We start from the raw sequence: 26,576 nt of genomic DNA, 5'->3' as shown, positions 1-26,576 counted from the left end.
TTTTGTGACTATTCACCTTTTTCCTTATGTCATTCTCTGAACTGCTTCAGCATACCACCAACTCTGGTTTGTTCCATATGTGTTAAATTGTGTGGTTCAATTCCATGTGGCCTTGTAGTATCTTCCATTTGAAACCTAGTCTTATTTCCTCAATTAGGTTTCATTTTTTCTAAAATAATATCTAGTTTTAAATTTTTACTGATTCAGAATGATTTTGTCCTAAGTTTCCCCTGTAATTTAGTGAGGCTTTAATTCCATGTGCATTTTTATGACAGATATAACTAATTTTAATAAGTATATCTTTTTTTTAAAAAATTTATTTATTTATTTATTTATTTATTTATTTTTGGCTGGTTGGGTCTTTGTTGCTGCGCGCGGGCTTTCTCTAGTTGTGGCGAGTGGGGGCTACTCTTTGTTGCAGTGCGCGGGCTTCTCATTGCGGTGGCTTCTCTTGTTGCAGAGCATGGGCTCTAGGCGTGTGGGCTTCAGTAGTTGTGGCACGCGGCCTCAGTAATTGTGGCTCTCGGGCTCAGCAGTTGTGGCTCGTGGGCTCTAGTGCGCAGGCTCAGTGTTGTGACACACGGGCTTAGTTGCTCCACGGCATGTGGGATCTTCCCGGACCAGGGCTCAAACCCGTGTCCCCTGCATTGGCAGACGGATTCTTAACCACTGCACCATCAGGGAAGTCCCAATAAGTATATCTTTATGTGTCATTACTTTAGAGCTTACTGGCAATGTTTATTATCTAGGAATGATATACTTATTAATGTGATTAAGAAAATTGTTAACATTTATATAGTGCTTACCGTGTGCCAAGTGCCATTCTAAGAATTTTATAAATGTTAACTCATTTAATCTTCATAACACCTCTATGGAGTAGGCACTATTATTATCCCATTTTACAGATGAGGAAAATGAGACACTGAGAGGTTAAGGATAGCTTGCCCAAAGTTACACAACTGATAAGTGGCAAGCCAGAATTTGCGCCCAGGAAGTCTGGTTCTGGTGTCCCCTCTCCTAAACACAATGCTATACTGGCTTCCTGTTTAGCTAGAAAATTAAAATAATTACACAACATAGAATTTTCACATTTCTAATTATATTCTTCTTGTATTCGCCTCATTTTACTTATTTGTTACCTATTATGTCTTAGCTTTAATGGGTATGGAAGGTAAAATTAATGAACCACATCTCTTTTAAAATAGCTTGATTTGGATTATAAACTAATTTGGAAATTACTTTCCTCTTTTTCGCTCTGAATTAATAGTTCTGCATTAGCAAGAAAATACATTCCACACATTCTGTGCATTTCAGTTGCTACTTAAAGTCTAGAGTGATTTATAAAATCTCACAAAACTGTGGAGCCTTGCTTGTTTTGCTGTATTTTTGACACCGAAATGAAGTTGTTCACCAAATTGTAGGATAATGCCAGCTTTCAGCTTTCTTCACTGGTAATAGAGGAACTGTCTGATATACACTGGTCTGCCTCATAAAGATGGTGACTATGGTATACTGATGTTTTCTTTTCTATGTGCAGAAGGAGGCAAAGTATATGCCGCTGGAGGAAATACTGAAGGACAGCTGGGACTTGGTGATACTGAAGAGAGAAACACTTTTCACCTAATTAGTTTTTTTACATCCCAGCATAAGATTAAACAACTCTCTGCTGGGTCTAATACTTCAGCTGCACTGACTGGTAAGACTTTTTTCCACTTCAAACTGGGACACATCCCTTTTTTTTAGACCAGAATATACCAAGTCAGTAAACTGAAGACAGCAATGCTGTTTAGTTTTCTTTCATTGACCATGTGTTTTCAGAAGACGTTTAAAATAGAACTTAAAATCATGACATATACTACAACTTTATGCTTACATACGTTTAGAAGGTAATTGTTAAATAAATTCGAAGCTGTGCTATCGATCTGTTCCTTTAGATATTCTTAAACATTATCTTCATTGTGTGTTCTGAAAGTTATATTTCAGCTTTAATGAAGTTGCTGTCAGAAACATCCTAGAAATCTGTTGGATATATGTTATTAAAATACAGTTTGTAATGGTCATTGCATCTCTCTGCCCTCCCTATCAAAAGCCCATATGAGAAATTTCTGTAAAATTTGGAGCTGAGATAAACGTGTCTGACCGAAGAAGCTGCTGGTGTGCTGCTTCGTTCCAGTCCGGAGAGCTGTGTAACGTGCGGTGTTAGAGGAAGCCTGCGCGCAGCAACAAAGACCAAACGCAGCCAAAAAAAATTTTAAAAGAAAGAAATTGTACTAAGTAGCTACCTGGTATAAATGTCTTAGTAGTACTTTTCTTTCAAGATGCATAATTTTTCTAAATTAAAAAATAAATGCTCTGTTGGAAGTATAATAACTTGCCGTCCCTGCTACCTCTTAAAACCTTTTTTCCTCTTTGTGTTTTCTTTATAGAGGATGGAGAGCTTTTCATGTGGGGTGACAATTCTGAGGGGCAAATTGGTTTACAAAATATAACTAATGTATGTGTCCCTCATCAAGTGACCATTGGAAAACCTATCTCCTGGATCTCTTGTGGATATTACCATTCAGCTTTTGTAACAAGTAAGACAGAACAGTTTGGATTTCTCATGTTATCTCCCATTTCTAAGTTATTACTAAATAATAAAATGTCATAACATTCTACATTTCTACAGAAATATTGCCATGGTATTCCATGTAACGAAATAATTTTGGTCTGTTTTAAGTCACGGTATTTCTTCATTTCAATAATGAGTGTTTATAATTTCAAACTATCTGACGTGTTAACTTTTTTTTTTAATATCGATGGTACTATTTTATTTATTTTTTTAATTAATTTTTAATTTTTGTCTGTGTTGGGTCTTCGTTGATGCGCACGGGCTTTCTTTAGTTGTGGTGAGCAGGGGCTACTCTTTGATGTGGTGCGCAGGCTTCTCATTGCGGTGGCTTCTCTTGTTGCGGAGCACGGGCTCTAGGGACGCGGGTTTCAGTAGCTGCGGCACGTGGGCTCTACAGCGCAGGGTCAGTAGTTGTGGTGCACGGGCTTAGTTGCTCCATGGCATGTGGGATCTTCCCAGACCAGGGCTCGAACCCGTGTCCCCTGCATTGTCAGGCGGATTCTTAACCACTGCGCAACCAGGGAAGTCCCTTAACTTTTTTAATGAATGTTAGGTCTATTAGGAAAACAAAATTTATGCATAAGAAACCCTTCTAAATTTTGGCTCTCAAACTTCTTAGACTCTTTGGCATTAAAAACAAGACCTGTGGAGCCTCTTTTCTCTGGATCCACTTGTCTCTGTAGTTTGACCTACTCTATTCTTGCCCTGATAATTTGCTCTTACTGTTTCAGTACATGAGTCATAGATTTTCATTGTAGGAATAGGGATGAAGATTAGATGAAAAAGGAAGGGTGTTCAGTATGGGATATGCTTTCCTTTGTTGGGACTTTTCTCAGGATCCCCTGTTTCTCCTTTTCCTGGGCTCACTGGCAACCTTCTCTACCTTAGTTAAAATATTTTAAATGTTGGACTCTTAACTGTTATAGCCTATATCTACACTGGTAGTAATACCAGAAGTATGATCATGGTTTTCCATCTTATTTATGGTTTTCCTAACAGTAAAAACACCCAGCAGAAATAGTTCTATGGACCCTCTTAGATATCTCTCTAAATATTTGTTTTATACATTTACTTCCTATCCTGTGCACCTCAGATTCAGGTTTAGAAAGTGCTTATTGACCTATCTCAGTGCCCCCCCAGGTTTACCAATGAATTGGTAGCAACTTGGTACCAAGAAAAGGCAAACTCTGACTTGGCTGGGTTTGTTCACTACTGGGTCAGTTTGTGTCTTGAAGAAACAATATTTATTCAATCAATAAATATTGTTGAATGAGGAGGTGAGTGAATGAATGATAAATTGACTGTGTTCCTTGGGGCAATACCACATACCAACTTATTTGCAACTCCTGGGGTTGGTATAGTCTGTACTCACTTTGTTTATGAAACAAAAAACAGGGAAAAAAACACACGTGCAAGAACAAATAATCAAAAGCATTGTCTTATATTTGGGCCTTAATAAAACTCCCAGAATCAATTTTTATTTACTACTGCTTTAGCCAGTAGGGAAACAAGTGGAATTATTCGTTTTAACCAATAGGCATTACATTGAACTTTTTTGTTTTGTTTTCTGTTTTTATGCCTTTTTTAAAAAACAGCTTTATTGATGTATAGGTCACATACCATACAATTCACCCATTTAAGGTGTGAGGAGCAGCAGGAATTTATAGACAGTAGTAGAAAGAGACTTATTTGGACTTAGTAACTCCTTTCATATGAGAGGCAAGAAGCATGGGAAAAGGGGGAGCGTGCCGACTTACTGAGCACTTCTGTGCCAGTGTTTGCCAAATACTTCAGAGAAAACTGTGGTTCAGAAAACTTCATTTTTTGTACAGATCAATCTAGAAAATGAGTATAGCTGTGTTTGCAGTATTTGACCAAGTTTTAAGTGGCACATATCATGTGTGTTAGATGTCATACAACTTCCCTAAGTTCTGATTTGCTAGAAGAGCTCTCAAGCTTCAATAGCTGGTTATACTCGTGGCTTAGATTTATTACAGCAAAGGATACCGAGCAAAAGCAGCAGGGAAGATCTGTATCCTCCAGGGAGGTCCAGTGTGCGCTTCCTAGTCCTTCCTATTCCAAGGCCCCACAGGACATGTTTTCTCTTTGGCAGTGAACTACAGGGATGTGTGTGTAATGTCTCTGCTCAGGGAAGCCTACTCTATTCTCAGGGTCTGAGGCTTTTGTATGGGTGGCTGGTGTCATGTAGGCACATCCTGCTAGCAACTAGTCATGGCAACTGCAACTCGGGTCCCTCAACAGTGAAACCAGGTGTACCTCATCAGTGTTGAAGTTTGTGCAAAGCAACCCTCTCTTAGCTTCTTGCTAAGCTGGCATAATTCATTTCCCCAGGTGTACATAACAAAAACATCAATCACCAACATAAAGAACACTCCCAAGGGCCACATTCCCAGGGGTTGGTCAACAGTCAGTCAGTCAGTCAGTCATGCTTCTCTTGGAGACATGCAAATAATACAAGAGGTGCTGTGTTACCTCTTTCCTCATATCAGTGGTGATACGTTCTGTGTCATAATCTTTGGATTAGATTATGTATTTACAACAGTTTTTAAATTCCTGTTTTATAGAACTCAGTTCAGTTCATAGAAATGAATAAAAAAAGTTCCTGCTTTCAAGAAGCTCATAGTATAGTGTGGGAAGTGTGATAACAGAAGCAAATCAATAGTATTGGTATGGACAAGGCAGTGATTAAATGTCATGAGTTCCTTAATAAGAGAATCTTTCTGGAAAAAGTGCCATCTAACTGAGTAAAATTTGCTATCTTTAGTCTCACTCACCATATTTACCTCACACATAAATGGGTTTTCTACAATAAGTTTCATTAAAAGCAATTATTTATTCACCAAGTATTCATTAAATGTTTAATATACTAGACACACTGCTAAGTTCTTGCAATACCGTAGTGAGCAAGACAAAATCCATGTCCTTATGGGGGTTTAACGTCGAGTCATTTTGCTTTATTGAAAGTAGGTAGAAGTAAGATCATCTTTTCTATGTATTGTGAAACAGGTAAAATAATTTTCTAGTTGTTACTAGTAGTGCTGGTCGTGAATTCTTCAGGAAGATTTTGGATTAGAATAATCAAGGGGAAGGGAAAATCTACCTTTATTTCCTTACCATTCAGTAAAAATATCTCAAGAAAGGTCAAATTTATTAAGTTGAGATTTTCTACATTTTTTTATCAAACGTGAGAATGTGTACCAAAAAGACCAGTATTTGTTCATGTCTGTGTCATCATCGATCACTGTCCTTTTCCTTCAATAGCGGAGGGAGAACTGTACACCTTTGGAGAACCTGAGTATGGGAAATTAGGTCTTCCCGGAAAGCTGCTGATCAATCACAAAGTGCCCCAGCTGGTGCCTGGAATTCCTCAGAAGGTGATCCAAGTAGCTTGTGGTGGAGGGCACACGGTTGTGCTCACAGGTATGTGTGCGGCTCCGTTCCCTGCTTTCTTTGGTAGCTAATGAAAAAAGCTTTTTTTACATTCATTTATTTTTATTGTGGTAGGAACACTTAATATCTGATCCATCCTCTTAACAGACTTTTAAGTTTACAATACAGTATTGTTATCTATAGGCACAATGTTGTATGGCAGGTCTCTAGAACTTTCACCTTTGCATAGCTAAAACCTTATACACATTCATTAGCAGCTCCCCTCTCCCCCTACCCTAGACCCTGGCAACCACCATTCAAGTCTCTGCTTCCATGAGTTTGACTGTTTTAGATACTTCATGTAAGTTGGCTTTGCATCTTTTTCCATTAAGATCCCCACCTTTTGTTCCTATAGTTAATAAACATTTCTGGCCTGTGGAAGAAATTTTTAAGTAGAAAGAAATGAATCTTGTTGAATTATTTTTGCTAACATAATTGACATTTTCATGATCTTAACACGTTGAATGGCAGCAAATAACGTTTTTTAGCTCATTTTCAAGAACAGATTGTTTTCCTCATATATATGTATTCCATATTTATTTAAAATTGACATTATTTTTTCTGAAATACCTTATTTTGGAGAAGCTCCCTGTTAATACTGTTTTCTACTTGTCATTGATAATTCTTTTTGATATTCACAATGTCTAACTTGGTGATTTCTTTGTGATTTTTATGTTCTGTTATAGTAATTCATTAAAAAGTGTTAAGATTTTAAATTACAGATAATAAAAAAAGTTAGAACTTTAATAGTAATGTCACTTTTGGCTTCTGAATTTTGTATTTGGTATGACATGTGACTTCTCAGAATTCTAGTCAGTATAATTAAAATAGACTTACTACTTGTTAATATGCTTACTAAATTGATGCTCCCAAATTTGTTCAGCATTAGATTTATTTTAGATGAGTAGTATAGAGGTAAAGCAGTTAGGTAGTGAATGATTATGATATATTTTGGTCAAAAAGAAATAAACAGTTTCTGAAGTCACCACTTAATCTTCAGTAACCCAAAGCTAGAAGTGTTCTAGACAAATTTTAAGTAATATCCAGTTCTCAGATGATAATGCTTAAATGTTGCAAGGTGATTAAGCAATATTTTATCTTTAGATTTTCCTCTCTTACATCACTTTTCCTTGACTTCCTATTCTAGTCCCAGTCATGCGTATAAAGCTATGGTTTCCCAGAATTACAATTTCCAGATGGAATCTTTTCAAAGTGAGAAATAATTTTTTTCTAGGCCTCAACTCTAAATTTGGAAATAATTCTGAGGTTTAAGTTTTTTTTTAAACTTCTGCTGATAAAGTGAATTTTCATATAATTTCTAAAAGATTTATCTTAGGAATTAAACTTCAAAATTAATCTTTATAAATTATCTGAAAATTTATTCTGTAGGCAGAAATGCAACTTATTCTTCATGTGTTATGTATTTTCTCCAGTTTATACAAAGATTGTAGAAAGAACTAATTTATTAGGTGATTGAAGGTTATTCTGAAGGACACAAATGTTGATTATATAATAATAATGTCATTCAACCATACATTATAAAATATTTTCACCAAGATAACCCATGATTCTTTTAATTATACTTTAAAAATGTACCTAATGCTATTTTCTTGCAGTATTATACTCATTTAGCTTTCTGTGGACTTCGTTTTGAAGTTAAAAACCATGTTGCCAGAAATTGATTGTTTTCTTCAGATTTTTGCAGACTTTGGGATCTCACAGAGCAGTAAAGTTTTTATATTTTAAGTTTTTAATTTTATAAACAGAATATGAGGACCTAGAGATGGTTGCCAACTTCCAATTTGCATTTGGCTAAGTATGGATGTTGCAAGAAAAATGCAATCTGTTTTTACCATTATATCATAAAATAAGGGCCATTTTTGAAACAAAAATTTAAAAGCTCTTAATTTTATAATAAAAGACATCCCCTTAAATTGTAAACATTTATCTATATGGAAAATTCACTGCTTTGCCTATTATTTAAATTTCTCCATGGACCTTTGAAAGCTTTATTATGAGCCAGTCCTGGTGAGAAACCTGTATTCTGGAGCAGTGTGGACAGAAATATTAAATATTAAGTCCTAATTGATGAAGAAATGGACCTGAAGAGTGTATTGATCATCAGTTTGACTAAGTACTAAATTAAATACCTAAGAGTTACAGAATACTTTGCAAGACCTTAAAGCAAAGAATAGCTAACCGTCTGTTCTAAATTGTTCCCTTCATTAAAGGAAAGGGCTTGGCCAGCTAGAGATAGACAGTTATCTTAATTTACCCAACATCCTCCTATTAAGCTGAACATTCAGAACTGGAGATATGCTGTGTGATTATTAATTAAACTAAGAGATAGTATTTTTTACACTAAAATAAAGATCTGTTTGCCATTGCCTCAGTGTGGCTTCATATCCTTGATGTACCATATTTTCTTTAAGAAGTAATATCTATATGTCTTATTCATGAAGTAAACATTAGACAGAAAAAATATAAAACTATATGACAGTAGTTATATGTTCTTCAGTATCCTCTGTTGTCAGAATAAGGTTGAGTTGATTAGATAATTACTTTTTAGAAAAATGTCCTTTTACAACTGAATGTCCCACTGTTTTAAAATCTTCCTGCATGTTTTCTCATTTAATCGTCGCAGCAGCTCTATTAGATAGGGATTATAGCATTAGGGAATTTAAGTAGCTTGTCTACTTACCACAGCTAGTAATAATGAAGGTTTGGGCTTCTACCTGAATCTGAAGCTCTTGCTCCTGCTGTGCCTCCTAAGGCAGGGGCCGGGGAGAGTCGTGTGTCTAAAGGACGCTTTCATCACCACTCGTTTATCCTATTTTTGTGCTTTTCCATTTCTCAAGACTATGTGAGCTAATATTTACCGTTATTGGAGTTCCTTTGGAATCACTTCAAAAATATTAATATAATATAGTATGGATAAACAACAAGGTCCTACTGTATAGCACAGGGAACTATATTCAATATCCTGTGACAAACCATAATGGAAAAGAATATGAAAAAGGATATATATATGTATAACTGAGTCACTTTGCTGTACAGAAGAAAATAACACAACATTATCAATCAACTATACTTCAATAAAATTTTAAAAAATTTTAATGTTAATATACAGGAAAGGTTTTTCCCCTCCTTTGATTATTATTGCATTTCCTAGTAAATGAGCTTTACCTGTGAATAAATCTAGCATGTCTGATGTAAGTTTTCATTCTCATGCTAATTCTTCTCTGAAATTGTTTTCTAAAATAGGTTATTCCATTAAACTACTGTTAATAAGTAAGGACTTTTTCTGTGGGAAACACTTCGTTTATTTAGGGCAGTGAAAGGAATTCGCTTAATGACAATTGATGCTTTTTAACAAACTGAGTGGTAATTATAGGGACTTTTTAGGTAATAGTTCACCGACTTCTGTGTCTTTAGCAATTCCTTCTATGGTTATATGTAAAAGATAAAATCAGGCCCATGCCATTATTGTTACAATTGTGTACCTTGCCATTTTTCTCTTCCTTTATCACTGAGGAATGTATACGTAAGTATTAGGTATTCTTATATGAGTATTTCTTTGAGAGGCCCTTAACCCTCATTATAAAAGGTGGAATATCACCGTTTTTCTAGATATAATGGTGACAGTGCCTGTACCCCTGAAATCCTTTTCTTGTGTTTGCCCCTCCCCTTTCAGAGAACGCCGTGTACACCTTTGGGCTGGGACACTTTGGTCAACTGGGTCTTGGCACTTCTATTTTTGAAACTTCAGAACCCAAAGCCATTGAGAATATTAAGGATCAGAAAATAAGTTATGTTTTCTGTGGAGAAAACCACACAGCTTTGATAACAGGTACAGATCAGAATTTCTGTTAATATACTTATGGAACTGGGTATATTTTATTACAAAATAAATACTATATGGAATGAATGTATCTAACTTAAGCAAAGGAAATAATAACTGAGAAAATGGAATTCTTTGTTTGATATGCCAACGTGTAAAGTTGTAAACTCCTTTTTCATACTTTAGTTTAATTTAAAATCAGTGTAAATGATCCAAAGGTTTAGAGCCTCAAAATGTGTCAATGCTATCAGAGGTAAGACCATAGCATTATACTTTGGCAGAAGTATAAAAAGTAAAAAGCTGGAATCTTTTCGAAATTGTATCAATTTGAAGGCTCTGAACTCTGCTCAGGCCAAAGTGAAAAGTCTCGTAAGAAAGAACTTATTTTAAAATATTCTCCCTCTTCAGTCTGACAGCTACATTCAGGCTGAGTAAATTCTTATGATGCTTCTGCCACCGGGAGGCGTTTTCAGGAGTAACTCTTTCATACTTTCTCCACAGTGGTAGACAGAAAGGTACCCCAAAGACTATTAATTAAATGAATACCTGGGTCCTCTAGCTCTTCTGCTCTGTAGTTTCTCCTTTATCTGGGGAGATGGTGCTATGGGTCTACTTCTCAACCTCAGAAACTAGGTGCTGCTAATGTAGGAATCAATAAAGGTACTTCCCTAAAATGACTGACTCACCTATAGATAATTAATATGGAGCTGGAGGAATCAGGCTCCCTGACTTCAGACTATACTACAAAGCTACAGTAATCAAGACAGTATGGTACTGGCACAAAAATAGAAATATAGATCAATGGAACAGGATAGAAAGCCCAGAGATAAACCCACGCACATATGGTCACCTTATCTTTGATAAAGGAGGCAAGCATATACAGTGGAGAAAAGACAGCCTCTTCAATAAGTGGTGCTGGGAAAACTGGACAGCTACATGTAAAAGTATGAAATTAGAACACTCCCTAACACCATACACAAAAATAAACTCAAAATGGATTAAAGACCTAAATGTAAGGCCAGACACTATCAAACTCTTAGAGGAAAACATAGGCAGAACACTCTATGACATACATCACAGCAAGATCCTTTTTGACCCAGCTCCTAGAGAAATGGAAATAAAAACAAAAATAAACAAATGGGACCTAATGAAACTTAAAAGCTTTTGCACAGCTAAGGAAACCATAAACAAGACCAAAAGACAACCCTCAGAATGGGAGAACATATTTGCAAATGAAGCAACTGACAAAGGATTAATCTCCAAGATTTACAAGCAGCTCATGCAGCTCAATAACAAAAAAACGAACAACCCAATCCAAAAATGGGCAGAAGACCTAAATAGACATTTCTCCAAAGAAGATATACAGATTGCCAACAGACACATGAAAGAATGCTCAACATCATTAATCATTAGAGAAATGCAAATCAAAACTACAGTGAGATACCATCTCACACCAGTCAGAATGGCCATCATCAAAAAATCTAGAAACAGTAAATGCTGGAGAGGGTGTGGAGAAAAGGGAACCCTCTTGCACTGTTGGTGGGAATGTAAACTGATACAGCCACTATGGAGAACAGTATGGAGGTTCCTTAAAAAACTAAAAATAGGGCTTCCCTGGTGGCGCAGTGGTTGAGAGTCTGCCTGCCAATGCAGGGGACACAGGTTCGAGCCCTGGTCTGGGAGGATCCCACATACCACGGAGCAACTGGGCCCGTGAGCCACAATTACTGAGCCTGCGCGTCTGGAGCCTGTGCTCCACAACAAGAGAGGCCACGATAGTGAGAGGCCCGCGCACCGCAATGAGGAGTGGCCCCCGCTTGCCACAACTGGAGAAAGCCCTCTCACAGAAACGAAGACCCAACACAGCCAAAAATAAATAAATAAATAAAATTTAAAAAAAAAAAAACTAGAAATAGAATTACCATACGACCCAGCAATCCCACTACTGGGCATATACCCTGAGAAAACCATAATTCAAAAAGAGTCATGTACCACAATGTTCATTGCAGCTGTATTTACAATAGCCAGGACATGGAAGCAACCTAAGTGTCCATCAACAGATGAATGGGTAAAGAAGATGTGGCACATATATACAATGGAATATTACTCAGCCATAAAAAGAAACGAAATTGAGTTATTTGTAGTGAGGTGGATGGACCTAGCGTCTGTCATACAGAGTGAAGTAAGTCAGAAAGAGAAAAACAAATACAGTATGCTAACATATATATGGAATGTGAGGGAAAAAAAAAGGTCATGAAGAACCTAGGCGTAAGATGGGAATAAAGACACAGACCTACTAGAGAATGGACTTGAGGATATGGGGAGGGGGAAGGGTAAGCTGGGACAAAGTGAGACAGTGGCACGGACATATATACACTACCAAACGTAAAATAGATAGCTAGTGGGAAGCAGCCGCATAGCACAGGGAGATCAGCTCGGTGGTTTGTGACCCCCTAGAGGGGTGGGATAGGGAGGGTGGGAGGGAGGGAGATGCAAGAGGGAAGAGATATGGGAACATATGTATATGTATAACTGATTCACTTCGTTATAAAGCAGAAACTAACACACCATTGTAAAGCAATTATACTCCAATAAAGATGTTAGGGAAAAAAAAAGAAATAATGAGCATAAAGCTTCACAAATACATCAATAAATTTAAACTATTATTGACACATTAAACAAAAATATGTAATTTGAGAAGAATAAAAATTAAGTGAGATGTTTCATTTGAATTACAAAAAAATATATATATAAACTCCATAATTTTAATTACTTTGGAATAAAAGGCTCTGTGATTTCTCTATTTGTAGCTCACATTTCTATCTAAAAAGTAAAGCATTAAAAAGTCATAAATCATATAGTATTTTGAAATAATCTAGATACTGGTATTTCTGCATTTTCCCCCTTCTTTTACAAGTTTCTGCTATGATGGACCTCATCTAATGGTATCTGCTTAGGGGAACTAGGGCTCAGCAAATACAAGGTACTACCAAGTACTGTCCCTTCTTCCCCAAAGAACTTTTCAGAGAGAACTACCTGCCCATTTTCAAGTATCAGTGTCCTTATTAATGTAGCATGAAATTGAACTATATAGAATGTAAAGAATTACTATTCATTCACAATCCCAGAAGAGTTGTTGATAGGTATGCCTTACTGCAAGTCTTAAGCTCAGTTTCTCTGTCTTTACTACCATTTTCCATCAACTCTAAATTGCCACTGATAGTAAATACACACTTTTTATGGATCATTTAACATACAATTAGGTTTTTTGGTTAAACTTTCATAATACCTTTACTCCTGATGAAAGAAGTTTCAGCACAAATAATTGAACATTAATTTTATTTGACTTTTTTGCTCATGAATCCTCCCCAGGGACAGGTGTTATGAATTTTTTCATTGTCCAGGACTAATGAGAGATATGTAGTGAGTTATCTGTAAGTTCTTGCCAGTTCCACATTATAGCCAGTGGCTCATGTTTTAAAAAGCTCTCTGAGGTTGGAAGTGTGATCAGGCAGCTTGATCAGAGTTTATTTTTTCTGGCTAAAGATAATCAGGTTTTAAAAAAAAAAAAAAACCTTAACATTTTGAATAAGGATATCAGGGTCAAAAAAAGGAGGAGGAAAGCAAAAAGATGATAAGGAGTATATATAAAGAAAGGAAATAAATACCTAATAGTAAGAATTATAACAATCTAAATTTAGAATCTAAATGCTGGTTATTGCTTATTTATAGGGAATCTATTTGTTTCTAATATATTAATTTTTGAACTTGCCACTTTAGTGAATTATGTTATTATTTCTAATTATTTTTTCAGGCAGTTCTCGTGGCTTTTCTTACTATACAGTTACTTTGCCATCTTAAAGTACAGGTCCCCATATATGATCTTGTCATTTCCCAGCTTAAAACCATTCATTTAGCTTATTATTGTTCTTAATATAGAGTTCAAAAATGCTTAATATGAGCTAATAAGATCCTCTTTCGTGTGATTCCTTCTTCCCTCTTCAGGCTCATCTCATACCACTCTCACCTTTGTGCTCCAGACACATTGGTTGCCTTTCGGCTTCTTGACTGTGCTGTGTTTTCTCTTGATTCACAGCCTTTGTATGTACTGCTGGCCTCTGCCTGGAAGATTCTTTGCTCCCTTCTTCTTGTAACTAAACCCTAATCCTTTCAGCTTCAGTTTAAAAGCCTTTCCTAATCTCCAGACTGGAGGGAGAGCCCCTCCTCTGCACCTATACTGGCACCCTTTCCTTTCCTTCTGCTTCCATGGCACTTACCTCACTTGAGATGGAGAGTATGAAAGAAAGGCTTGAGGAGTGAATGTACGGAATACCTGCTATGGCAGTGGGCAAAAGGATTAACTGGAGAGAAGCGACAAAATTACTCATCATCATCTTGGCCCAGCTATATAGGGGACCCCAGTATTGATATAGGGACCAGCAGCTTGGTTGGTTTATGCCATTTCCTTCAGCAGCTTTCCACAACCCTGAAGCAGAAGTAAAAGAGACAGTTGGATTGATCTAAACTAGTGATTTTGTCTCCACAGGAGACACATGGCAATGTCTGGAGATGTTTTTGATTGTCACAACTGCAGAGGCAGGGTATTCTATGGGCATTTAGTAGGTGGAAGCCAAGGATGCTGCTAAACATCCCACAATGCACAGGACAGACCCATACAACCAAGAATTATCTGGCCTCAGATGTCTGTAGTGCCGAGGTTGAAAACCCCTGACCTAATCAATGACCTGAGGAAAAAAGAAAATAGATTGTATTGGGATGTAGGAGGTCAGAATACAAAAATCTCCTTCTTGAGATGGTGTGTATCACAGGATCTCATGCTGGGTGGCTGCTGCTCCACACAGCACCTCACACACCTGGGTCTCAACTTCACAAGCCACCGAGAGCTCAGTGAGTTATTCTCGGGGTATCTATTGCCTAATGTTATGTGTGGACAACAGAAACCATAGAGAGTGTGGAAACATCAGTGGAGCAGAGTAAATTTAATGCAGAATATGAGGGGAAAATTGCAATGTAAGTTAATGTATTTGTCTATTTACAAATAGATCCATGAAAGTGACACTTTTATAATTCTCTCTTTTTTTTCATTTTAGATTTAGGCCTTATGTATACTTTTGGAGACGATCGACGTGGAAAATTAGGACTTGGACTGGAGAGTTTTGCCAATCAGTTCGTTCCCACTTTGTGTTCTAATTTTTTGAAGTTTACAGTACAGTTGGTAAGGGCATCACATTTCCCTGTTTACATGTTCATCTTCCTATATTTGAGTCTTTTAGTATTTCGTAGAAAATAAGTACTTTTCTGTTTATATGAAATATCATGGCTATATCTAGTAAATATACTTGTGTCCTAAAGGCCAAATGTCAGACATCATGGCACTCTGAAAATCTGTCCCTTTTCTAATGTTCCTCCTTTAACATCTTCCTTTTTGCCCTAATCTTGACTCTTCTACTTCATTTTCATATGTCTCTTGAGAGCCAGGACTGTGCCATGCCTGGAAGCTTTGTGTTTCCTGTAGCTCCCAGCAGAGTGCCTCACTCACAGTGGTCATCTGTAAATATTTGCTGGATTAGATATCACTAGGACTCTCAAATCCTGCACAAGAAAAATATCTGATAATAAATGAAGAGTTTTGAAATTATGTTTAATTGGTTAAGTGTTATTTGGATAAGGTGTTGTTTCAGTGACATCCCCATCAGGCACCATATCTCTGTTGTTTCTAACGCTTTTGCCAATTAAGAACTATAGACCTGAAAATTCTGTTTACTCGGTGATGATAATATCACTTGGAATTTGTTCTCCAAAGGCTCAGAGCCTCGTACTATGGAACACTTCCATTCCTTGATCTGACACCTGTTTAATGAATACCTGCTTGGTACAAGATACTGGACTGAGGATGAGGAATACAGAGCATGCAGCGATGAACACAGTGACCAGATTTTCATTGACTAAGCTTATAATCTTATGGGGAAGATGGTTTTTAAAAAGTGCTATACAGAAAACATATCAATTTTAACTTTGAACATACGAAGGGAAAGGTTCAGAGTATGCTCTTCTATGCCATGTAGAACACTATGAAGATACCAGAAGTCTGTGTATTGCAAACACAATGTTTTTTTAAGCATTTTATTGAAAATCAGTTATTTCTCAAAATCGTTTGGATGTTGATTTACTTTTTCATTGTTCTATCATTGTGCATGCTTGCGTTTTGCTCTCAGGACTTTTAAGCATTAAACTTAAAAAATCTTCATGTATAAAGACATAATTATCCCAAGAGACTGATTTATTCTTGGGTCCCTTCTTTCCACGTAGAACTTGTCTGAGTAATTTTTTCAAGTTGTTAGTGTTGCTCCAAGATTAAAATAGCATTTTCTAACTTGTAAAGAGAAATATAATGTGCCAAATAGGTTTTTTTCTCTATACTGTATATTCAGTTGAAAGTAAAATGGTATGTTAAACTTGTTCTAGTTTTCAATAATAGTGTTTAAAGAATATATATTGTAAGGGCTTCCCTGGTGGTGCAGTGGTTAAGAATCTGCCTGCCAATGCAGGGGACACAGGTTGGAGCCCTGGTCCAGGAAGATCCCACATGCTGTGGAGCAACTAAGCCCGTACGCCACAACTACTGAGACTGCGCTCTAGAGCCCATGAGGCACAACTACTGAGCCCGCGTGCCACAACTACTGAAGCCTGTGCACCTAGAGCCCGTGCTCCACAACAAGAGAAGCCACTGTGATGGGAAGACCGTGCACCACAACGAAGAGTAGCTCCCGCTCGCCACAACTAGAGAAAGCCCGTGCGCAGCAATGAAGACCCAACGCAGCCAAAAATAAATAAATAAAATAAATTTTAAAAATAAGAATATATATTGTAATTCACGTGTGTGTGTGTGTGTGTGTGTGTGTGTGTGTGTGTGTGTGTGTGTAGAGAGAGAGAGATTTCAGTCAGTCTGTCTAGGAAGTCTACCGCTAAGTTAATGCTTTGTAGCTGAAAACTGTTAAAAACCCATTTGTGGGGCTTCCCTGGTGGTGCTGTGGTTGAGAATCAGCCTGCCAATGCAGGGGACACGGGTTCGAGCCCTGGTCCAGGAAGATCCCACATGCCGCGGAGCAACTAAGCCCATGCGCCATGACTACTGAGCCTGCGCTCTAGAGCCCACGCGACACAACTACTGAGCCCACATGCCTAGAGCTGGTGCTCTGCAACAAGAGAAGGCACCGCAACGAAGAGTAGCCCCTGCTCACCACAACTAGAGAGAAGCCGGCACGCAGCAACGAAGACCCAACGCAGCCAAAAATAAAAATAAATTAGGGGCTTCCCTGGTGGCGCAGTGGTTGAGAGTCTGCCTGCCAGTTCAGGCCCGTCTGGAACCTGTGCTCCGCAACAGGAGAGGCCGCGGTGGTGAGAGGCCCGCACACTGCGATGAAGAGTGGCCCCCGCTTGCCACAGCTAGAGAGGGCCCTTGCACAGAAACGAAGACCCAACGCAGCCATAAATAAATAAATAAATAAAATTAAAAAGACCCCCCCAAAAAATTAATTAATTAAAAAGCAAAACAAACCCATTTGTGTTTGAAGCCAGTGTCAATTAATTTATCTGTGAATTTATGCTGCAGGTTGCTTGCGGTGGATGTCACATGCTAGTTTTTGCCACTCCACGACTTGATGTGGCAGAAGACGTTGAGTTAGATGAAATAAATGATTGTTGCTTACCTTCAGCTACATCTCTGCCGATCAGTGATCTGACTTCAGGAAACGTACTGCAGAGATCTTTATCAGCACGTGTGCGGCGAAGAGAGAGGGTACAGTTGTGACCTATTCTATATAATAATGTTGTCTAGCACTGTAAAGAAAACAAATTTATTTTCTTTTTAAACCAAAGAAAGGTCTTCTTAGGTAAATTTACTAAATAAAATGATTAGAATTGAGGGCTTACAAACTTTTAAAGCAAACTCAGAATTAAACTGGTAAACACACAAACTAGAAAATTGAAATGATCATGGATAACCTTTGCTTGTAGACAGTGGTACTTACCGCTATCTTATCACCTCAGATTGAATGCTAAGTTGTTTTCTCAACCATCTGTGGATTGACTTCTACTTTGCTTTTATCTTGTAAAGCTAATACCTCATGAGCAATGAAAGGTTATATATATATTATAACTAATGAAAGGTAGAAAACAAAGAAATAAGGGCTTTATTTGAGAGAGGGAATGTTCTTTCTCAATTAAATTTAGAGATTCTCATTCTGTGCTTTAAAATTATTCAGTGACACTTACATTTTAAAAAAATAAAATGCCAAATAATTTTTAGAGACATTCCTTTTTTTAAAAAATTGCTTTAAGTTTCAAAATGTATTCCTTTAGTGGTAAAAAAAAAAGTTAAGTTTGATTTTTTATTATGAAAAAGTATATATGGAAAAATTGAGAAATATCCCATAAGTATTTTGTAGTTGTTGTTGGTTTGTGTCTCCTGAGTAACTTTTTTTTTCCGGGAAGACAGAGAAAACACACACTTTTCCCCACCTTGTGAAAAACAGACTTCCAAATTGACAATTTAGAGCAACTTAGATACAGAGGCAACAAAACAAAACATTTTTGAGCCCTTGGGGATTATTAAAAAGTGAATGTTGTAGGGCGTTGGCCAACTTTGAAGTCTCTCTCTTCAATATTTTTAGCAACCTCAGGGTAGTTTATATCAATATTAAGTATATAACATTATCTAACAGTTTATTTAACCTGTTTGTTTTAAAGGAGAAATCCTCAGACTCTATTCAAACGACAGGAACACTACCTCCAATTGCAGGGACTCTCGTACCACCTGTTTGTTCTTCGCCTCGTTCAGTTCCTTTCTGTATGCCTACAACTAACCTGCTAGAGAAAATGATGCCTGATAAAGAGGGCCCTATGCCGCCAATGGAACCAGGTAACAGTTGATGCTCTGCCTGCTCTCAGAAGAAATGTACCATTTATTCCATTGTTTTCATGTTCATCTTAAGATGTTTTGTCTAAATAAATTGTTTTCTTCCTAGTTAGAGACTGACATCTCTCATTTGAACTCAAATCCAAGAATACTCTTACTAATAGGAAGCATCTTTGGTGACCTTAAAAATCCCATGTAATGACAGCAGCATATCTTTATTAAGCAGTGTATAACATACATATCACCTTCTCTTACATTATCTCCTTTAAACATGGAGAAGCAACTCCATGAAATAGGTGGGAGTTATATTCTTCATTTTTATATATGAGAAAAGCAAGACTTGAAGAGATTGAGTGACTCAGGTCACTCAGTTTTATAAGTGAACAGGATTTGAATGCAGGTCTTGTAGACCTATGTGAAGTTCTGCCTTTAGGCAATACAGCATCGTGGTTAAGAGCATAGGATGTAGAGTCAAATTGATCTGGGATCCGATGCCAGCTTTGACATTTATTAACTATGTGACTGGCTTTGGGAAAGTTACTTAATTTCTCTACACCTCAGTTTCCATGTCTTTGAAATAACTTTAATAATACCTACTTTAGAGAGTGCATGACAGTTAAATGAGACAAGGCATATAAAATACTTAGCATTGAGCCTAGCACCCCCAGAAACCTCTTCATAAATATAGGCATAGTTATTATTAACACCTCTGCCCCACTGTCTATTAGATACAGATTTCATGTTTTAAATTGTAATTCCAGCTCTTTAGCCATTATACACCTCTTCTAAATAGTTTTGTTTACAGACATTTGTGTATCTTAGGAGTGTGTTTATGTTACTACAGGGCATGTACTCAGATGATAGGGGCAGAACAAGAAACTAGGGTAGGAAATCAGAGTAAGCAGTAGGTTTGGAATTAAGAAGAAAATCTGGGCATCTGGGATTAAGAACTGTGGCACAGATAATTTTAATATCTTTGGGCTCAGGAACCTAGATAAAAGGTTGAGGTAACAAAGGATCAGGAGCTCAGTCAAGAATTGTGGGCCATGGCAATGGAATATTGTCTACATCTAAGACCTTGATAATGAGCTGGGTTTCCTACATCTCACCCACAAATTCTGTATGTTTCCTTTGGAGATAGGAATCACTGGTGCTCTTCAGCCCTGTACATGGGAAAAGTAGATTCTGGCAACAGTGTGTGCAAGGAAAAGAGAAGTTTATGGTTTGGGGCAAGTTGTTTCCCACTTCAAGAGATTTGAATGTGAAGATAGAACTTTGTAGCTAGAGCAAAAGGAAAAGCCATCCTGTATCTTTTTGTGACTGTTTGCTAAAACCAACTTAGTAAAAATATCTTGAAAGTTGTATCCAACATATAATGTGACTTTTTCTAAATTATTTGCAGACTTCAGTATTTCTCATGGAGTGAAGGAGGTCAGGGAAGACATGACTGAGGAGGTGACATTTAAGCTAAAACATAGAGGATAAAAAGTAGCTACACAAAGAGGGAAGATGTGTATATTACAGGCAAAGAAAATAATGTAGGTAAAGGTTTGGAAGCAGTTTATAGGAAGAGGAAAGAAAGATCACTGGGCTCAGAGAGTGAGGGAAAAGGCAGGACAAGATGATGTTGGAAAAAGAGACAGCAGAAAAATATCCATGGTTTTATAGGCCATGAGAGGCCTATTTGATTTGAGTGTTTTTCTTAAAGTGTAATAGAAAGTCATTAAAGGGTTTTAAACAGTGGAGTGATGTGCTCCAGTGCCGTTTATATTTTAAGATGATCACTTTTGCCGGTGTGTGGATGTAGGGATGCCAGACTAGAGGTAGGAAGAATACTTAAGAGCCTTTTGCAAGAGATGATGGTGTTTGCAGATTTGAAATACATTTTAGTCATAGAAACAACTGAACTTGCTCATTAATGGGTCACACATAGACGTGTAGGCAGGAGGATGGTCGACTGCTTTGAGAAAAAAAATTAAAAATTGAGCTTGAGATACCTGTGAGACATCCAAGCAGAAATATCAAGCAGGCAGTTGAAAATGAAAGAATAACGTTCAGAAGATAGATGTGGACTAGAGGTAGAAATTTGGAAACCATCAACATAGAGATGGTATTGATAATCCATGGAAGTTGGTGAAATCACCTATTAGAGAGTAGAGTAGCAAGAAAAGAGGGCCCAGGATTTAGCCCTGAGAATGTCTAACACTTAGAGGGGAGGAGAGGAAGAGCCCACAAAACCACCTTCCCCAGCCTCATCAGCCAGTAGGGTAGGAGGAGGGACATGAGGAGGGAGTAGGGTCATGAATTCAAAGTACTGCTCAAAGGTCAAGGAAAAGGAGTTCAAAGAAGCATCCCATGGATTAAGCATCATGGAGATTTTTGGTGATCCTGACAAGAGCAGTTCCAGGGAAAGATCGGAACAGAAGGCAGAGTGTTAAAAGTTGAGGCATGAAGGGGAAATGAGGACGTGAAGAGGAGATAGAGTGTGTAGATAGTTCTTTTGCCTATTTTGGTCCTGAAGAGGAGCAGAGAAATGGGCTGGCAGGAGAGGGAAATGTGGAGTCAATGGGAAATTCTAGAGCATATTTGTGTGCTAATGCAGGGGTCCCCAAACCCCAGGCCACGGACTGATTCAGGTCTGCAGCCTGTTAGGAACCGGGCCTCACAGCACAGCAGGAGGTGAGCGGCAGACGCGGGCAAGCAAGCGAGCGAAGCTTCATCTGCCACTCCCCATCGCTCGCATTACCGCCTGAACCATCCCCCCACCCCCGGCCCGTGGAAAAACTGTCTTCCACGAAACCGGTCCCTGGTGTCAGAAAGGTTGAGGACCTTGGGGACCGCTGTGCCTAATGGACATGAGCCAGTAGTCCCGGAGAGATTGGTAGCACACGAGAGAGAGGATATGACCAAAGGTGCAAAGCTCTTGAGAAGACAGGAGGGGCTGGCATACAGAGCAGTCTTTGTTAAGAGGAAAGACACATCCTACATTTTAACAGGAAAATGTAGGTAAATTTGTACATTTGTTGGTGAGAAGATAAAGCAAATCAGCTCTGACGACATCTGTTTTCTCAGTCAAGCATAAGGCCAAGACCATGAGCTTAAATGATATACTGTCTATTTTCCAAACCTCCTTTCTCTGCCACCTCCAATCTCTCCTGCTTAGTACTTTTCTATTTTAATCTCCTTCAGGTGCACTTTAGTTCCCATCTGCTCCAATGTCTTCAGAGGATCCCTAATATTGTTTTTAAATAAATGTAAATTTCCCCATGTAACTCCCACCTGCTTTTCTAGCTTCATCTCTCAGCAGCCTTTTTCTTATAACCTTAATTTAGGTCTCAAGTCTGCAGGCTGTGGCCCATGGGTCAAATCTGGCCAGCAACCGGTTTTTTTGTTTTTTTTTTTTAACACCTTTACTGGAGTATAATTGCTTTACATTGTTGTGTTAGTTTCTGCTATATAACAAAGTGAATCAGCTCTACGTATACTAATATCCCCATATCCCCTCCCTCTTGCATCTCTCTCCCACCCTCCCTATCCAACCCCTCTAGGTGGTCACAGAGCACCGAGCTGAACTCCGTATGCTATGCGGCTGCTTCCCACTAGCTGTCTATTTTACTTTTGGTAGTGTATATATGTCCATGCCACTCTCTCACTTCGTCCCAGCTTACCCTTCCCCCTCCCCGTGTCCTCAAGTCCATTCTCTACGTCTGTGTCTTTATTCCTGTCGTGCCCCTAGGTTCTTCAGAAACATTTTTTTTCTTTTTTAGATTCCATATATATGTATTAGCATATGATATTTGTTTTTCTCTTGCTGACTTACTTCACTCTGTATGACAGCCTCTAGGTCCATCCACATCACTACAAATAACTCAATTTCGTTTCTTTTTATGGCTGAGTAATATTCCATTGTATACATGTGCCACATCTTCTTTATCCATTCATCTGTCGATGGACACTTAGGTTGCTTCCATGTCCTGGCTATTGTAAATACAGCTGCAATGAGCATTGTGGTACATGACCCTTTTTGAGTTATGGTTTTCTCAGGGTATATGCCCAGTAGTGGGATTGCTGGGTCGTATGGTAGTTCTATTTTTAGTTTTTTAAGGAACCTCCATACTGTTCTCCATAGTGGCTGTATCAGTTTACATTCCCACCAACAGTGCAAGAGGGCTCCATTTTCTCCACACCCTCTCCAGCATTTATTGTTTGTAGAACATTTGATAATGGCCATTCTGACCAGTGTGAGGTGATACCTCATTGTAGTTTCGATTTGCATTTCTCTAATGATTAGTGATGTTGAGCATCCTTTCGTGTGTTTGTTGGCAATCTGGATATCTTCTTTGGAGAAATGTCTATTTAGGTCTTCTGCACATTTTTGGATTAGGTTGTTTGTTTTTTTGATATTGAGCTGCATGAGCTGCCTGTATATTTTGGTGATTAATCCTTTGTCACTTGCTTCATTTGCAAATATGTTCTCCCATTCTGAGGGTTGTCTTTTGGTCTTGTTTATGGTTTCCTTAGCTGTGCAAAAGCTTTTAAGTTTCATTAGGTCCCATTTGTTTATTTTTGTTTTTATTTCCATTTCTCTAGGAGGTGGGTCAAAAAGGATCTTGCTGTGATGTATGTCATAGAGTGTTCTGCCTATGTTTTCCTCTAAGAGTTTGATAGTGTCTGGCCTTACATTTAAGTCTTTAATCCACTTTGAGTTTATTTTTGTGTATGGTGTTAGGGAGTGTTCTAATTTCATTCTTTTACATGTAGCTGTCCAGTTTTCCCAGCACCACTTATTGAAGAGGCTGTCTTTTCTCCATTGTATATTCTTGCCTCTTTTATTAAAGATAAGGTGACCATACGTGGGTGGGTTTATCTCTGGGCTTTCTATCCTGTTGCATTGATCTATATTTCTGTTTTTGTGCCAGTACCATACTGTCTTGATGACAGTAGCTTTGTAGTATAGTCTGAAGTCCGGGAGCCTGATTCCTCCAGCTCTGTTTTTCTTTCTCAAGATTCCTTTGGCTATTCGGGGTCTTTTATGTTTCCCTACAAATTGTGAAAATTTTTGTTCTAGTTCTGTGAAAAATGCCATTGGTTGTTTGATAAGGATTGCATTGAATCTGTAGATTGCTTTGGGTAGTAGAGTCATTTTCACAATGTTGATTCTTCCAATCCAAGAACATGGTGTATCTCTCCATCTGTTGGTATCATCTTTAATTTCTTTCTTCAGTGTCTTATAATTTTCTGCATACAGGTCTTTGGTCTCCCTAGGTAGGTTTATTCCTAGGTATTTTATTCTTTTTGTTGCAGTGGTAAATGGGAGTGTTACCTTAATTTCTCTTCCAGATTTTTCATCATTAGTGTATAGGAATGCAAGAGATTTCTGTGCATTAATTTTGTATCCTGCTACTTTACCAAATTCATTGATTAGCTCTAGTAGTTTTCTGGTAGCATCTTTGGGATTCCCTATGTATAGTATCATGTCATCTGCAAACAGTGACAGCTTTACTTTATCTTTTCCGATTTGGATTCCTTTTATTTCTTTTTCTTCTCTGATTGCTGTGGCTAAGACTTACAAAACTATGTTGTATAATAGTGGTGAGAGTGGACCACCTTGTCTTGTTCCTGATCTTAGAGGAAATGCTTTCAGTTTTTCACCATTGAGAATGAGGTTGGCTGTGGGTTTGTCATATATGGCCTTTATTATGTTGAGGTAAGTTCCCTCTATGCCTACTTTCTGGAGAGTTTTTATCATAACTGGGTGTTGAATTTTGTCAAAAGCTTTTCCTGCATCTACTGAGATGATCATATGGTTTTTCTCCTTCAATTTGTTAATATGGTGTATCCCATTGATTGTTTTGCGTATATTGAAGAATCATTGCAATCCTGGGATAAATCCCACTTGATCATGGTGTATGATCCTTTTAATGTGCTGTTGGATTCTGTGTGCTAGTATTTTGTTGAGCATTTTTGCATCTATGTTTATCAGTGATATTGGCCCGTAGTTTTCTTTTTTTGTGACATCTTTGGTTTTGGTATCAGAGTGATGGTGGCCTCATAGAATGAGTTTGGGAGTGTTCCTCCCTCTGCTATATTTTGGAAGAGTTTGAGAAGGATAGGTGTTAGCTCTTCTCTAAATGTTTGATAGAATTCTCCTGTGAAGCCATCTGGTCCTGGGCTTTTGTTTGTTGGAAGATTTTTAATCACAGTTTCAATTTCAGTGCTTGTCATTGGTCTGTTTATATTTTCTATTTCTTCCTGGTTCAGTCTCGAAGGGTTGTGCTTTTCTAAGAATTTGTCCATTTCTTCCAGGTTGTCAGCCACCAGTTTTTATAAAGTTTATTAGAAGCCAGTCACGCCCATTCATTTATGTATTGTCTGTGGCTACTTTCACATTTCAGTGGCAGAGTTTGCATAATTAGGACAGAGACTGTATGGCCACAAAGCCTATAACATTTAACATGTGGCCTTTGACAGAAAAAGATTGCTGACCCCTGATTTTAATTAAACTGAGCTCTTCGCAGTCAGACTGAGTGGAAAGGCTGTGAAGTCAAGGCAGACTTGAGATTGACAGTTGACACCAAAAGAGTCACTGAACCTTAATTTATTCATTTGTGAAATGGGGATATAACAGTTAGCTCTCTTATTGTCATGACATTAACCTGACATGTATAAAAGCATATGTTCCAAGTACACGGTAAGCCTTCAACACAAGCCATTCCACAGCTTCTTTTAGCACTAGGCTTATTTTCTTCCCCATCCACCTCCATCTCTGCCTCCCAGAATTCTACTTATCCATCATTCCCTGTAACTCCTTAGTGAAACGTTTCCTGATTCCCAACATTTGGATGTGATTTCTCATTCCCCTATATAATATGTTTTGTATTCCCTTCTAGACTATAAGTTCATTAAGATTTAGTAGTTACTTAAGTTGATATCTCCTACATAATACCTCACATGGAATAAAGACAGACTGATTATTTGTTCATTTGAATTGAATGAATTTACAAGGGAGAGATCACTGTGGACTAGCATTTTTAGTGAAGACTTCATTAAGGAGCTCCTCTCAAATAAGTATATGTGTGCTACATGGGGGTATGGTAATTGAGAAAAATGTGAGGTCAAATAAAGCTTGTAACTTTTAATTATCTGCTTTATGATGTAATAACCTTGCAGTTTTCTATAAAAGTTTCCAGGTCCTTGTGCTAGTTTTCTGTTGCTACCTAAGAAATGATCCTAAAACTTATGTTAAAACAACAAACATTTACTATCTCACACAGTTTCTAAGGGTCGAGAATCCAGGAACAGTCTAGCTGAGTGGTTCTGGCTCAGGGTATTTCATGTAGTTGTAGTCACATTGTCAGATGGGGCTGCAGTCATCTGAAGGCTTGACTGAGGCTGAAGGATCCTCTTTCAAGCTCACTCACGTGGCCATCGGCAGGAGGCTTCACTCCCTCAGCACATGGGCTTCTCCCTGGGGATGCTCACGACATGGCTTCCAAGAAAGTGCGTGTGTATGCGAGAGAGAGAGAGAGGGAGAGAGAACTGAGACATAAGCCACAATAGCATCAATTATATCTGCTTTATTTTATTGGCCATACAGACCAACCTGGTAAAATGTGGAAGGGAACTCCACAAAGGTATGCATAGCAGAGGATGTGGGTTGTTGCGGATCTTTTTGGGGTCTGGCCATCACAGTGCTTGATACCTGGGTAGTATTTACCCCAAAGGAATAATGTTTG

At 38.0% G+C, this 26,576-nt stretch overlaps 1 protein-coding gene across 6 annotated transcripts in view; it reads left to right on the top strand.

Moving 5' to 3' along the window:
* Window positions 1-26,576, top strand: part of RPGR (retinitis pigmentosa GTPase regulator) — a 152,396-nt gene that overhangs the window by 5,051 nt on the left and 120,769 nt on the right. For all 6 annotated transcript variants that reach the window (XM_059911747.1, XM_059911746.1, XM_059911744.1 and 3 more), the window contains exons 5-11: window positions 1,538-1,696; window positions 2,427-2,576; window positions 5,894-6,052; window positions 9,756-9,911; window positions 15,014-15,138; window positions 17,536-17,721; window positions 18,672-18,843. In XM_059911747.1, the coding sequence (XP_059767730.1) occupies window positions 1,538-1,696; window positions 2,427-2,576; window positions 5,894-6,052; window positions 9,756-9,911; window positions 15,014-15,138; window positions 17,536-17,721; window positions 18,672-18,843 (1,107 nt within the window). The remainder of the gene's footprint in view (window positions 1-1,537; window positions 1,697-2,426; window positions 2,577-5,893; window positions 6,053-9,755; window positions 9,912-15,013; window positions 15,139-17,535; window positions 17,722-18,671; window positions 18,844-26,576) is intronic.

This window comes from Balaenoptera ricei, chromosome X (assembly GCF_028023285.1).
Source record: "Balaenoptera ricei isolate mBalRic1 chromosome X, mBalRic1.hap2, whole genome shotgun sequence".
NCBI classification, from domain to species: domain Eukaryota; kingdom Metazoa; phylum Chordata; class Mammalia; order Artiodactyla; family Balaenopteridae; genus Balaenoptera; species Balaenoptera ricei.
This window is presented reverse-complemented; position numbering and strand designations above follow the sequence as displayed.